This window comes from Akebia trifoliata, chromosome 10, assembly GCF_017979445.1.
Source record: "Akebia trifoliata isolate Shusen 1 chromosome 10, ASM1797944v1, whole genome shotgun sequence".
Taxonomy (NCBI): domain Eukaryota; kingdom Viridiplantae; phylum Streptophyta; class Magnoliopsida; order Ranunculales; family Lardizabalaceae; genus Akebia; species Akebia trifoliata.
This window is the reverse complement of record NC_141384.1, coordinates 511542-524869: the sequence shown is the minus strand read 5'-3', so window position 1 is coordinate 524869 and position 13328 is coordinate 511542. Positions and strand designations below refer to the sequence as shown.

Below are 13328 nucleotides of genomic sequence, written 5' to 3'. Positions count from 1 at the left end.
AGGAAGTAAAACTAAATATATGCAAATCAATTTCCCGAAAAACAATTTTCCATGGACTTTTTAAAGTAATTATACAAACCCATTATAATTTATGGATTACTAATTGACACTAAACCCATATATAAAAAAAAAATGGGATTACTATTGATATGCATGATACATGTCTCCTGCGGCTTGTGTCCATGTGTGTGTGCGTGTGTTTGTGCGATTGAGAGTACCCATTACCATAAACCAGGGATTGTTCCCCACACTCGGCTGCGAGAAGAATGATACAGACCAATTTTCCTAGGGAATCTCAAGGAATATATTCTCATCTCAATCATCCGTGACCTTTGACACTAGAAAATAGATGAAGAGAATAAATGCCCAAAGTAAAAAAGAGACTTTTTTTTTTTTTTCCAATTTGCTTGATTTCTCCCTTTAATTCCAATTCAGGTTTTCTTCGTCTCTTTTTCATCTTTTAGACTTGTATGATTCCATTGTTCAAAGAAAGTCAGAATAAGAAACATAAGAAGAAAAAAATATATACATTCACGGCCCCCACCAGCTACATCACAGCCTGATTCTTGACGCCTTTGCTGAGTATATAAACCAACCCAACTCACATTCAAAATACCATTCAACTTTCAACAATCTCTTCTACTACTACTACTACTACTACTACTACTACTCAGCTTTTCTCTCTACCCTTCCTTCATCTCCTTGAGGTAAGGTCCTTCAATATCCTTAGGATGGAAAAATAGCTTTCTTCGGAAAATACAATATGCATGTGTATGATTGAGCATTTTCATAGCAAAATCATTTCCCTAGGAAATCAATTTCCTCACCCAATCCCCCAGGAAAATTATATTCTCATCTCCTGATGTTATTCTATCATATAATTACCTCACCTAGCTTATTAGTTTTCTCAAGGAATCCATTTCCCATGACCAGTTTTTCGTAGGAATCATTTTACATTGAAAATGTTTTTCTTGCAATCATAGACCCTTAGTTTCTTACCTATTTGTGTAGTTACAGGTCTCAAAACCCATATTCTAAGTAATCTTTTTCGCCAAAATGAGTAAAATTGCAGATGAGTTGGCCCTCATCTCCAAGTAGTTAAAATTCTCACTAATTCAAGAAGATAAGCATCTTCTTTGGTGCAGTTTTTTCTTAGGCCAATATATATATACATGACTCCCACAGAATACTTGAGATTTATTTTAGTTTAATTTTTTTTCCTTTGTTCTCTCTCTCTCTCTCTCTCTCTTTATTCTTGTAGAAGTTAAAGAGACAGTCTAGAAGATGAGCAGGCCAGGAGACTGGAATTGCAAGAATTGCAAGTATTTTAACTTCGGCTGGAGGGAGTCATGTCAAATATGTGGTGAAAGAGAGAAAGCTGATCCATCCAACATTACTGGCGGCCCAGTCGCCCTCCCTGGTGATTGGTACTGCACAGCTAGTAATTGTGGTGCCCATAACTTTGCAAATCGGTCGAATTGCTACAGTTGCAGTGCAATGAAGGAAGGGTATGCAGGCTTTCCCGGATGGAAAGTTGGTGATTGGGTTTGCACCAGGTAATCAAATTTCTTTCTTGCTTATTATGTATTTTTTAAAAGAAATTAGTCCACATGAATTGATATTTTACTGTGGATAAAATTTATGTATATTAAAAAATGAGGGTATGGAACATGCAGACCTAAGCCTTGTTTTTTTGTTCCCCACATGTCTAATCTGATTTGTTTAAAAAAAATAAAAAACTAAATTAGGTTGACTTAATGATCTTGTCTTCCAAGAAATTCTAAGATGAATGAAATTAATTTGAGGATCAAGATTCATGTTACGAAGTCGTAACGACCTGACGTAATCCTTGTTCTTGTGGGCTTGGGACCAACAATGTATTGTAAATTCTTAGATATACAAGTATGAAACTAAGACAATTGTTGTGGTAATATTAGGTTATTAATTTATTGTGTTTTGGTTGAACAGGTGCAATGTGCACAACTATGCAAGCAGGAGGGAATGTTTCAAGTGCAACTCACCAAGAGACTTCTAAACAAGAGAGAGGGAGAGAGCAGCTTCGCCTAACTAGTACAACCATGTAGTCTTGTGGTGGTTGTGGTTTCAATCCACACTCACTTGTGTCTTTGGTGTGTGTCTCTTAAGAGTAAGAGAGATCCTAGCATTTTGTTAAACCTCTCTTTTATTAGTAATAATAATAAAGAAAAGATTAAAATAAATTGGTTTTGTTCTCTTTGAATTGTTCTAATAAACCCTATAATTACATCCTTTTGTGGCCAAATATCATTGTGATATCTTCAAAGAGAGAGAAAATGCTGTTCATGGTATGGGATCCTATTGTGCTTTTTCCTCTGGATAGGGGTAGTAATTGTGTGCATATAATTTGATGGAAGTAAGGGTAATGTTGTAAGAATAAAATATTTAGTGTGAACCACTCAAAAATGTCACCAATAAATGATAAAATTGATTCATTGACGCAATCGAATCAGGGACCAGCTATAAAACTTATTCATAGTTTTAAAACTCGTCGAGTCAATTAGATTTTAAGGTGAGTCAGCCCAAAACTTGACAGAGCCAACTCTACAAGTCATCTGAATCAGTACAACAAAATTGATCTAGGGTTCGATTATATATGGTCCAATCAATTTGACAAATTTTTTGTTCAATCATTTGTTCGACTTTAGAACATTGGGTTATAATGCCAAACATCATAGCGAGCAATCAAAAGGCACAATTTTGTGGGGAGGAATTTTCGATTATGCCTTTTAGTTTTATTATGAGCTTGAATAAGAAAAGTTGTACACATCTCAAAGGCACCTAAATAATTATAACTTGCTCACGGGCCACCCTTTTAGAACTTTAAGATCATTGGCACTTGAATTATTAGATTTTAGATTCATAAAATATCTAAGGTATATTTCTTTTCCCATAGAGAGAAGTTGAAGCAGATAACAATAATTCCTTCAAAGTATCAATTCCCCTAAAAGATAACATGTTATTGAGATGGGAACCAGATCCAAAGTGAGTCAAATCCACCTTTGCTCTTTCTCTATTTTCATTTTCTTATTAGAATGTCATTTATAAGGCGAAGTCAAATTAAATTTTTCCTTAGTTATGGAGTTCATGTACAAGAACTAAGAAGCCAAATGGGACTTATTACTTGAGTGCAGATTCCTAGATATACTAATGTATAAGATGATGATTTAGAAAAGAAAAAAAAAATGTATTTCATGTGGTTCAACTAAGTCTATTTCCATGGAAAAAAGATGAGAGAAACAAACTCTCTCAAAATCCAAATTCCATATTTTCCCTTAAATCAGATGTACTTATGACCCCAATGTTGGGTATTTGATGAACAGTAATAAGTTGGACCTTAATTCAAGACATCTAAGAAATATTTGAGCAAGACCGAGAGATTAGCCCATCATCCTTTGACCCCCTAATTCCATATAATTTGAAATATATAGTAACAAAATTGAGAGAGATTTTGTAGTTTTCTCTTCAATGCTACGTACTTCCTTTCATATCGGTTGATCCCTCTCATGGTTTGAGAATCATTCTTTGCCAATAGATATGCATGATTGCCTTACATCATTCAAGGAAGGGCTGGACTATCTACACCCATTGTTTTGCTCGTTTCACCCACTTACAGCTTTCTCCCACCTTCACTACCGAATCTCAGTTTCCTTCTCAAACTCCTCCTTCTCCTTCTCCTTCATCTTCGTCTTCTTCTTCTTCTTTGAACCTACATAAGTTTCAATTAGGATTTTGTGGTTCAAGAAGCAATACCCTTAGAATTTGTAAAATAGTTACAAATAGATTAGCATTAATGATCGTGGAAACCTCCAATCCTAATATAATAGTTGTTAGAAAATCTAGGTACCGAAAAAAAAAATCAAACAAAACCTCATTCTGTAAGTCAGTACCGAATTCGCCAATCAGTAAGTTCCTATCGAGTCCTTTTAGGTGGATTCAGTAGGATCCTACTGAGTTACAATGTAAATTTTCAGAAGCTTCCTACTGAACAGAATCTTCCTACCAAACGAAAAATTAGTCTTTTTTTAAGTGGGTGTGACAAGAAATTTTGTGATTTATTGGAAAAAGGGGTGAACGAGCAAAAAAAGTGGGTGTATATAGTCCATGCCTATAAGGAATTCTGGGTGAAAATATAAATGATTTATTATTGACTCAACCTTGCTTTTAAGTTTTAACGCACACAATTGCAATCCCTGCTCTGTCAGTTCACACGGTTGGTCTATTGTTGTTTGGGGCATGCTATTTCATCTTTGAGATTATTTTATGAGGAATCGGGACAAGAATCGGTTTCGTGCACTGCCCTTAGATCAATTGACTGAGGAGAGGAAGTCAGGACCAAGGTCTGTTCCATATCTCAAGGTGTTGTGCCATTGTAGGTTGTTGGGGTTTCATGATTTCTACAATACCTTTATATTTAATGTGAGTACCATTTTAAAAATCGCAAACCAACTTACCGAATAAAAGTAGATTGTAATTCTAAAACTGTAAAATAAATAAGAAAGAAGAAAGAACAGACATATATGAGTAAATATGATTAGTTGCAATAAAATAACTAGCCAAGATTATAAGTTTATGGATGCCTTACATGTATCACAAGATTACCTCAAGAAAGGAACTCGTATCACTAATAATTGAATAATAGTTATCTTTATGAGAGTCTTCTGATTTTTCTAAGTTTTTTTTATGATCTATTGTGCCTGTTGGAGATTACTTCTGATGGATTATGGGACCCCCATTTTGGAAATATTCAGAAATTTCTGCCCAAAGTCATCCACTTGAGGATGATGCATAAAGAACTTCAGAAATAGAAATTTGTTCTCTCTCACAATCATAAGAAGTGTTGGACTTCTTATATATATATTTATAGATTACAATCTGCTTTATGGATAAGGTAAGATGAGTATCCTAATCTGAGGTAACTACAAATTATTACACGAATATAAAAAAACAGATCAGATTCTGTTAATGAATCGGTTTCGAGTATGTTGCAGATTGGTTAAGAGTTTGTTGCACGTTGGACTCTTCCTTATCTCCAGCATCACGTGTGAGAATAGTACGAGCAAACTTCCCTTGTTAAGGATGATATCATTGACATAAAGAAGCAAGATAATCACACATTGAGAATTATGAAGTGTGAACAATGATGGATCATGTATGCTGCAGTGAAACCCGAAATGAAGTAGATATTGACTAAAGCGGTCGAACCAAGCTCTATGAGCCTGTTTGAGGTCATAAATAGCACGTCGAAGTTTGCAAACATAATGTGGTTTGACAGGTTCAATGAGCTGGTTGTTCCATAAACACAGGCTCTGTTAGAAAACCATGAAGGAAGGCATTCTTGACGTCTAATTGCCTGATATTCCATCTTGGTAAAGGCCATGGAGAGGAAAAGACGAATAGTCTGTGGTTTAATAACCGGACTAAAGGTTTCATCAAAATCAACACTAGGTACTTGATAAAAATCCTTAGCAACAAGATGAGCCTTGAGCTTTTCCAAACTGCCATCAGATTTTAATTTGGTTTTAAAAACCCAATGACAACTTACAACATTCATATCATGCAGTCGTGGTTCCAAGTCCCATGTCGAGTTATCATGCAAAGCATGTATTTTCTCATGCATGGCCAAGAACCATCTTGAATGTGTAATTGCAAACTCAATGGTGGTTGGCTCAACTGGAATTGAGGATGAAGAGGAATGAAGAAGACCAACACGAGCCTTTCCTCAAGTCTTCATATAGTGCGTGTTAACCCTGAAATGACGATTAGGATCCTTGGGTTGAATGATGGTTGGACGTTTTTAAAGTAAAGGCCTACAAGTCTCAGGAGTGATTGCAGTAGAATCTTGTGGTACAGCGTCCATTATAGGTCCAGGATCAATAGCAAATCGATTTTCATAACATGGACTTGATGTAGAAGGGGGTGATAGTATTGCGGTCATAGTGTCTTGTAGGCATGAGATGTTCGTCACGGAACCTCAATGCTACATTATTTGGAATCGCTACCATTCTTTTTTAGAAATGGGGTACGAATGGGCACTTAAAATGATTTCAAAATTGGATTTATCATTTTATTAACTCATACATGAAAAGACATGGTCTACCTAAGATCTAAGTAGGGAGGTTCAATTAAAGGATTGGGAAGGTGTTAGGCATTCCATCCTCTCTACAAAAAGTGATTTACCTTGAAACTTGTCCATTTTTTTGAAAAACTTAAGAAAGTTAAAAACTCATGTTTAGAGATGGTGTGTGCAATAAGTGAAAATGTTATTTTAAAAAGGGGTTTTGATGTTAATATGAGACATTAGGGACATTTTATGTAAAAAGATAACCCATATAATTTACATTATTTTTATGAGTAGGAATGTTGGTTTAGGCTTTTCAAAGATATTCCATGATGAAGTTCCCTTAATGCCACAACCTTAATGCATGTATGCAAGGCTAAAAACTCAGTGTTTCAATCCCAACAAAAGGGTGATACATTTCTTCATCATTGTCAAGCATATGTGAGTTGGTGTATAGTGTACAATATGATGCATAAGATATACTATACGGGAAAGAAAACTTCAACTCCCACCCTTTCAATCGAACTAAAGTCCATCCTATCGGATGTAAGAGAGGGTGTGCATTACATCCTAAAGACTTTCTAAAACATAAAATAAATAGATGGTTGGGAGTAAAAGATGCAAATGCTTGAAAATAAAAATCTAATCTACACCCACCTTATCCCTTGATTTTTTTTAATGATGTTGAGTTTTAAAAAAAGTAACTTAAATGTTGAAAATTTTAGTTGAGATAGAAGGTTAAAGAAGATGAAGGTTGTTGGTTAATAATAAAAAAATGGATAGGATTTCTTGAGTTGAGGGTTGAGTTGAGAGAGGGTTAGAGAGGTAGAGTAAGGATTTTGGTAGAGTTTTAGATTGAAAGATGGAAGCTTAAGAGCATGAGAGTTGGGGGTTGAAGGTTGAGAGATTGATATAATTTCTTGAGTTGAAAGTTGGCTTGAGATAAGGTTGGAGAGGCATAGTAGAGTTTTAAGCTGAAGGATGGGGAGTTGAGAGCATGAAGGTTGAGAGATTGATAAAAGCTCTTGAGTTAAAAGTTAGGTTAAGAGAGGGTTAAAAAGGTAGAGTAAAGATTTTGGTAGAGTTTTAGGTTAAGAGACAGGGGCTTGAGAGTATGAATTGTTAGTAGAAAATGAGGTAATTTATAGAGTTTTGAAGAACTTTTAGTGGTAAAATGTTCTAATTCTAAAAAAAACAATGGACATAAGATTTAAGTTATTTATTTTTGGATTTTTCATTTTTATGAAGGTAAATATAGAATTTGTGAGAAGAAATCCTAAAAGTATTTTTGATCTTTGATATTTTTATAAATAGAAGTGAAAGAACAAAATGATTATTGGGAATGTAAGTAGGGGAGTGAATGTGTAAAAGTGATGTGGTAAGTAAAAAATAGACCTTACACTACGTCAAAAAAGCTAAAATTCGTTATTAATATGACGTTAAATTCGGCGGCCCAAGTCACACGTTTATTTGGGCGGCCTAAAACCCGCATTTAAGCCCAATAAGTTAATTCGACGGGCTAAGCCCAACGAACCACCATACTGTTTTTTTTAACAAAATAAAAAATTGAGAATTTTCTTCAAAAGCTCACTGTCACTGGAGCCATCGGAGAAGACGAACGAGAACTCCATTCGAATTTTCATCGAAAACTCACTGGAGCCATTGGAGAACGCGATCGAAAACTCACATTCGATCTCCTCTTTCATCGAAAATTAACATTTGATCCCCTCTTTCATCGAAAACTCACTGGAGCCATTGGAGAACACGATCGAAAACTCACTTTCGATCTCCTCTTTTATCGAAAAGTCACATTCGATCTCCTGTTTCGATCGAAAACTCACAAATCCCTGTTTCGATCTCCTGTTTCATCGAAAACTCACAGATCCCTATTTCAATCTCCTGTTTCGATCAAAAACTCACAAAACCCTCAATCTCCCATTCGATTTTCTTTCTCAAGGAAAATGAGAATTTCTTCTCAATCTCCTGTTTCAATCGAAAACTCACAAAGCCATCAATATTGAAGCACGATTGATCAAATCAGACATTCGACAGCACCAAACGATCTCTCACTCTCACTCTACGCCTTTGTCTTCAATCGCTCCCTAAATTCAACTTCTGGTTCTTTTCAATCATACTGAGTTTTAGAAGAAGAAATTCATGATGAATGGATTCACTCCAAGGTCAGTCACAATTCTCTTTTTATATGGATTTTTTTTCTTGGTTTGTGTGATTGGATGGACTTCAGTTGAATTGGATTGTAAATTTCTGGTTGTTATTGGTTAGAATTCCAAATTCATGTTGAGTGATTCTCTTGAAAACTTATTATTTGTTTATTTGGATCAGAATTCAGAAGCAAGGATCAAGATATGTTGTATTGGTTGTGAATTTTCATGTTTTTTTTTGTTCTTTTGTTATATGTTCATCAAATGGTTCATACAGAGATTAGTTAGAATAAACTAGTGGTGTTTGTTAATTTTGGTTTTAATTATAAAATAGGTTCTAAATATTTTGGATTTTCTCTTTTTTCCCTTTGTCATGGATGTTTTGGGGTTGAAATTGTTTTTTTATTATTATCAAATTGGACAATATGGTTGTATTCTTCTGTTAAAGATGACTACTTTTCAGGTTGAATTGTGGCTGCAAATTTCAAAATTCAGTTAATTTGTTTCTGAAACTGAGCACCACAATGTCCTTTATATAGTTGTCTTTGATGTTTGAATCTTGGGAATTTCTTATTAGATAGGTGTATCAATCGTGGAATTCAACCTGTTCCAGTCCTATTTTGTGGATAAAATTTGTTTATATATGTTAAGCTGATGGCCAATTTTGGTTCCTCTTTTTTTCTTGATCTTGGATGAGATGTGAGGAGTATAGAAGAATCTTGTCATTTGAATTGACTAATGACTTTGAGTTTCCTCATGTTTGTTATTAAAACCTTGTTTTTTGAATGGGTTATTTTATAATAAAATACATAGGTAGTGAATGAGTTGTTCCTAAAACTAAAATGATGGATCAGTAAGTCAAACACCAAAATTAGACTTCACCCCTTAAACCAAACTAAGTTAATCCCAATACCAAGTCCAACCGTCATTGACTAATGTGAAAGGGTTTAATGTGGACCCCCTTCTCTCTGTCAATCTTTCTATTATTAAAGTTACTTTTTTTTTGCTAGGCTAAGACTTACTGTATGTGCTGGTTTTTATCAGCTTGCATTCCACGTGAAGTTGATATCTGCTTATACCTTTCAAATAAACATTTCAGAGCATTTTCTAGCTGAGTTGACAAAGCAAGTTCTGTCTGACCTGGAAGCAAGCAAATACCAAGTTTGATCATTGCATTGTGTTCTTGATTTCTTCTTATGCTTCTGTTTCTTCCTTGTGTTGTATTATTTTATACAGATTTGTTTTAATGGAATATTCAATGCTTCTAGAATGTTTCAAGATGTTTAGTTATGTTTCATAATATTTTAGATTGGTTTGGAATGTTTCTGTTGAGACAATTTTGATTTTCTCCTTATCGAAGCGTTGCCTCAAAACGAGATTTTAAACCACGGTTGTATACATGAATGAATGTTTTGGACTTCTGAATCCATTGACACCCGCCCTAGCTATGTTTTGGCTTGATTCAAATTTCTAGCTATGCAAAGCACTTACTAGCTTGAAATTTGTCTGTCTAAAGGTGAGTTGTTGGAAGTTACAACTTTTATGACCTTTCTTTTATTAGAAGTGATTGCTGACACGGACTCAAGATGAATGTTTGTCTTTACTTTTGGCAGTTGGACCTTAAGCATACCGCATCAAACTCATTCTGTTCTTCCCTCCTGACCTGAACATTTCTTCCATCTGATGTACATTAATTAGTAAGAGATGCTGCAAGTACTATTGATCTCTTTGTTATCATTTCTAAATAGATTATGTTAGCCATCTAAATTATACCATTGCTAGCTTCTACCTGATGGCATGCTTACTAATATCCGGTATTTCCTTTATAGGGATATCAAATGAGCAAATATACTTGTAGACCCAATGGACAGGTTAAATTGGCAGATTTTGGGATGGCAAAGCATGTAAGCATTCACATATGTATTCTTTTTTACATGCAATCAATATGTACTCTACATGTTTGGGTGAACTGCTGTAACTGGTCCTTAAAAGCCAAGGTCAAGATTAGGTTCGTGAAGAATACTGAAATGGAAATTACTTTGAACTGTTTTACAATTTCCTTTAGTATCCTCTTAACCGATTTTATACTCTCTCTTATGGATTAATCTACAATGGCATATCTGTCACAGAACAGATTATATTTTTTCCATTAAAATTATGTTCATTGAAGTGCCAACTTGGCCAAGTTGGTAGAGACATGTGGAATGTTGCTCTTATGTCTTTAAGTTTGAGTATTACGAGCTAATAACTTGGTTTGTGTTGAATCTCGACCTCTGCTTCATATTTGCAGATTACTGGTCAATCGTGTCCGTTATCATTCAAGGGAAGTCCTTACTGGATGGCACCTGAGGTCAGAATGTTTTCTTATCATGCTCTTGCATTCTGGTTCTGAATACTCTTTTCTGTTTTATTTCTAATTTGCATCGTTAGAATGGTTCAAGATCTATGGTATGATTAGATCTACTCATACACAACACAACTTATTTGTATTTCAACTACATTGTTGGTGTTTGCTTTCAATCCTTAAAAGGCTAAATTTCTGCATGCACTTTCAATACACTCAACAATTGTACAAAGTCAGCGACTCTATGGAGCAAGGAGTAATCCACCAAACTCTTGAAGCACAGAAGCTCTCATCTGATGAGAGGGAGAAGCAAGCTGAGTTGCAAGGACTTCTTTATGTAGTATGTTGACCAGATGATGGGTCTCTTCTTGAGGGTCTTCGCTTGCAGAAGTGCCACAGTTCATGAGGAGGCCAGTCAAACAAAGGTAGTTCTTGCTTTTCCTTCCCACTTTTGTTATTAACTGCTAGTTAGGAATATTGTTGGAAAAATGAATTAGTATAAAGAAACAATGGGTAATGTCCCCAGGGGTTTACACTATAATAATTGCAGATTTTTCTTTTGCATTAGTGTATGTTTTCTTGTTTCTCATATCAAAAGTAAACAAAAGAATCTGACATGACAGATTTTTCTTTACAAGGTTTTGTTTTTCTCCTTGGAGACAAAACATTGGATGGAGGAGTTTGACGAGTTGTAGAATCTGAATTGTGATTGTTATTCATGAGGAGATACTGAATTGTATTATTGAATTGTGTTATTTTAAATTAGTTCTTGGGTCATGAGCTCCTATTAAGTATTCTCGGGTTATTATTTTGTTGGTGTAAACTTTATAGAGTTCAAAGGTGTTTTCTTCAAAGATTTTGTCTTTAGATGGGAGTTGTTGTGTTCGAGTTAATTCTTGTTTATTGTTGCGAGGTAGGTCACTCCGACTGCCTATGTACATTCTCTTTTCTTTTAATTAAATTTATACTTGTAATAAATAAATGAAAACTCTCAAGTTTCTCCCTGGATTTGTCCCTTTATAAGTTGAGTAGATTGCATATACTGAATTGTATTATACCATTTTCGATCATGTTATTTTAAATTAGCAATGTTTCTACTTGTTTTTTGATTGGAAACATGTCTATTAATTATGTCAGGTGCAAGCTGTTACAATCCATGCCACCCAAAAGTATTTGGTGTCTGCTTCACTTGACAATACTTGGTGCTTTTATGATCTTTCTTCTGAGTTGTGCCTTACTCAGGTTTCTCTCTCTCTCTCTCTCTCCCCCCCCCCCCCTCCTTCCTCTTTTTTTTCTCTTTTGTGTGTTCCAAATTGAATAATTAACTGCTTTGCAGGTTGGGAATGCTTCAGGGGTAGATGGTAATACATCAGCTGTTTTTCATCCTGATGGTCTTATTCTTGGAACTGATACTTCAGAGGCTCTTGTTAAAATTTGGGATATAAAAAGTCAGGTATCAATGTTATTTCTTTTTGGGAACTGAATACTGATCAGTTCATTATTCCAGCATTTCTTTTACTTCATTGTTTTTATATTACTTCATCTTTGGCTTTGAAGCTTATTTAATGATTTTGGTTTGAAGTTGAATGTTGCCAAGTTTGATGGGCATATTGGGCCAGTAACTGCTATATCTTTCTCGGAAAATGGTTACTTCCTCGCGGTACATGTATCTAAACCCTAAAAACTGTAAAGAAGAGCATGTCATGCCACGTTCTAATGTTCTGTATCTCAATTGAACAGACTGCAGCTCATGATGGTCTTAAGCTGTGGGATCTACGTAAATTGAGGAACTTCCAGACCCTTACTCCCTATGATTCAAACACACCAACTAATTCTGGTATCTAATTTTCTTCATCAACTGATTTTTTTTATGGCCATGAGTAAATCTTTATTTGTGTTCTTTTCCTGAATGTATGGTATTAGGCTAGTTCAACAAGAACAATACATAATGCATGATCTTGTTTCTGGATTTGCAGTGGAATTTGATCATAGTGGAAGTTATCTTGCAACTGCGGGCTCAGACATAAGGTCGGTAATCCAATAAATCCCAGAGAATCGGAATTCAATTTAGAATTGTAGTACACACCAATCTTTGACTACACTTGATGTATAAATATGCTTACAAATGTAGTTATTTTAACACACTATTTTGTAGAATACTTGGAATCTCGCAGTCTCATTAAAGTAATTTAATTACTGCAGAATTTACCAAGTTGCCAATGTCAAAGCAGAATGAAAATGTATCAAAACTTTCCCAATTTGTCAGGCACAGGTATTGTACAGGAAACATTCCTTCCTTATATGCTTAAATGTATCATTAGTGCTGTGAAATTATTAATGATCTTTGATTGGTGCAGTTTTTGAGATTTGGGTATTGTACTTTGTGCCGAATGCAGGCAAAGCAACGTGTGTGAAATTTGGCGCAGATGCAAAATATATGGCAGTAGGGTCAATGGACCAAAACCTCCGCATATTTGGCCTGCCTGGGAAAAATCTGTATTTGAATAGTTATTGATAGAACAAACTCAAATATTTTCCCTTCTAATATGATTTTGCAAGACAACTGTTTTTGGGTTCTGATTTGGTCCATGCCAACCCAATCTCGTTGTTTCACTAGTGATTGATAGAATCAATTTTCAATTTTGTTGATTGTTAAAAACATATTCATATTAACCCATTTATGTCATCAAACAAACATGAGTATTTCATGGAAAATCATTGTTTT

The 13328-nt window shown here is 34.9% G+C and overlaps 2 protein-coding genes across 5 annotated transcripts; both read left to right on the top strand.

Moving 5' to 3' along the window:
- Positions 1-562: 562 nt before the first annotated feature.
- Positions 563-2214, top strand: LOC147392552 (uncharacterized). Of its 2 annotated transcripts, none has more exons than XM_086456344.1 (3): positions 563-707; positions 1262-1556; positions 1969-2208. In XM_086456344.1, the coding sequence occupies exons 2-3, from the start codon at positions 1285-1287 to the stop codon at positions 2033-2035; spliced, it is 339 nt and encodes a 112-aa protein (XP_086312470.1). In that variant the 5' UTR covers positions 563-707; positions 1262-1284; the 3' UTR covers positions 2036-2208. The 2 variants fall into 2 exon arrangements, with proteins under 2 accessions (XP_086312470.1, XP_086312471.1); XM_086456345.1 differs by having other exon boundaries at positions 605-707; positions 1265-1556; positions 1969-2214.
- Positions 2215-7502: 5288 nt separating this feature from the next.
- On the top strand, positions 7503-13328 carry LOC147392551 (pre-mRNA-processing factor 19-like). 3 transcript variants are annotated; one of them, XM_086454996.1, is made up of 10 exons: positions 10087-10163; positions 10550-10609; positions 10790-11028; positions 11741-11845; positions 11940-12056; positions 12186-12263; positions 12344-12440; positions 12580-12631; positions 12806-12875; positions 13000-13320. In XM_086454996.1, the coding sequence occupies exons 3-9, from the start codon at positions 10957-10959 to the stop codon at positions 12837-12839; spliced, it is 555 nt and encodes a 184-aa protein (XP_086311122.1). In that variant the 5' UTR covers positions 10087-10163; positions 10550-10609; positions 10790-10956; the 3' UTR covers positions 12840-12875; positions 13000-13320. The 3 variants fall into 3 exon arrangements, with proteins under 3 accessions (XP_086311124.1, XP_086311122.1, XP_086311123.1); XM_086454997.1 differs by having other exon boundaries at positions 10089-10163; positions 10837-11028; XM_086454998.1 differs by lacking the exons at positions 10790-11028; positions 11741-11845; positions 11940-12056 and adding exons at positions 7503-8277; positions 9359-9420 and having other exon boundaries at positions 10089-10163; positions 13000-13328.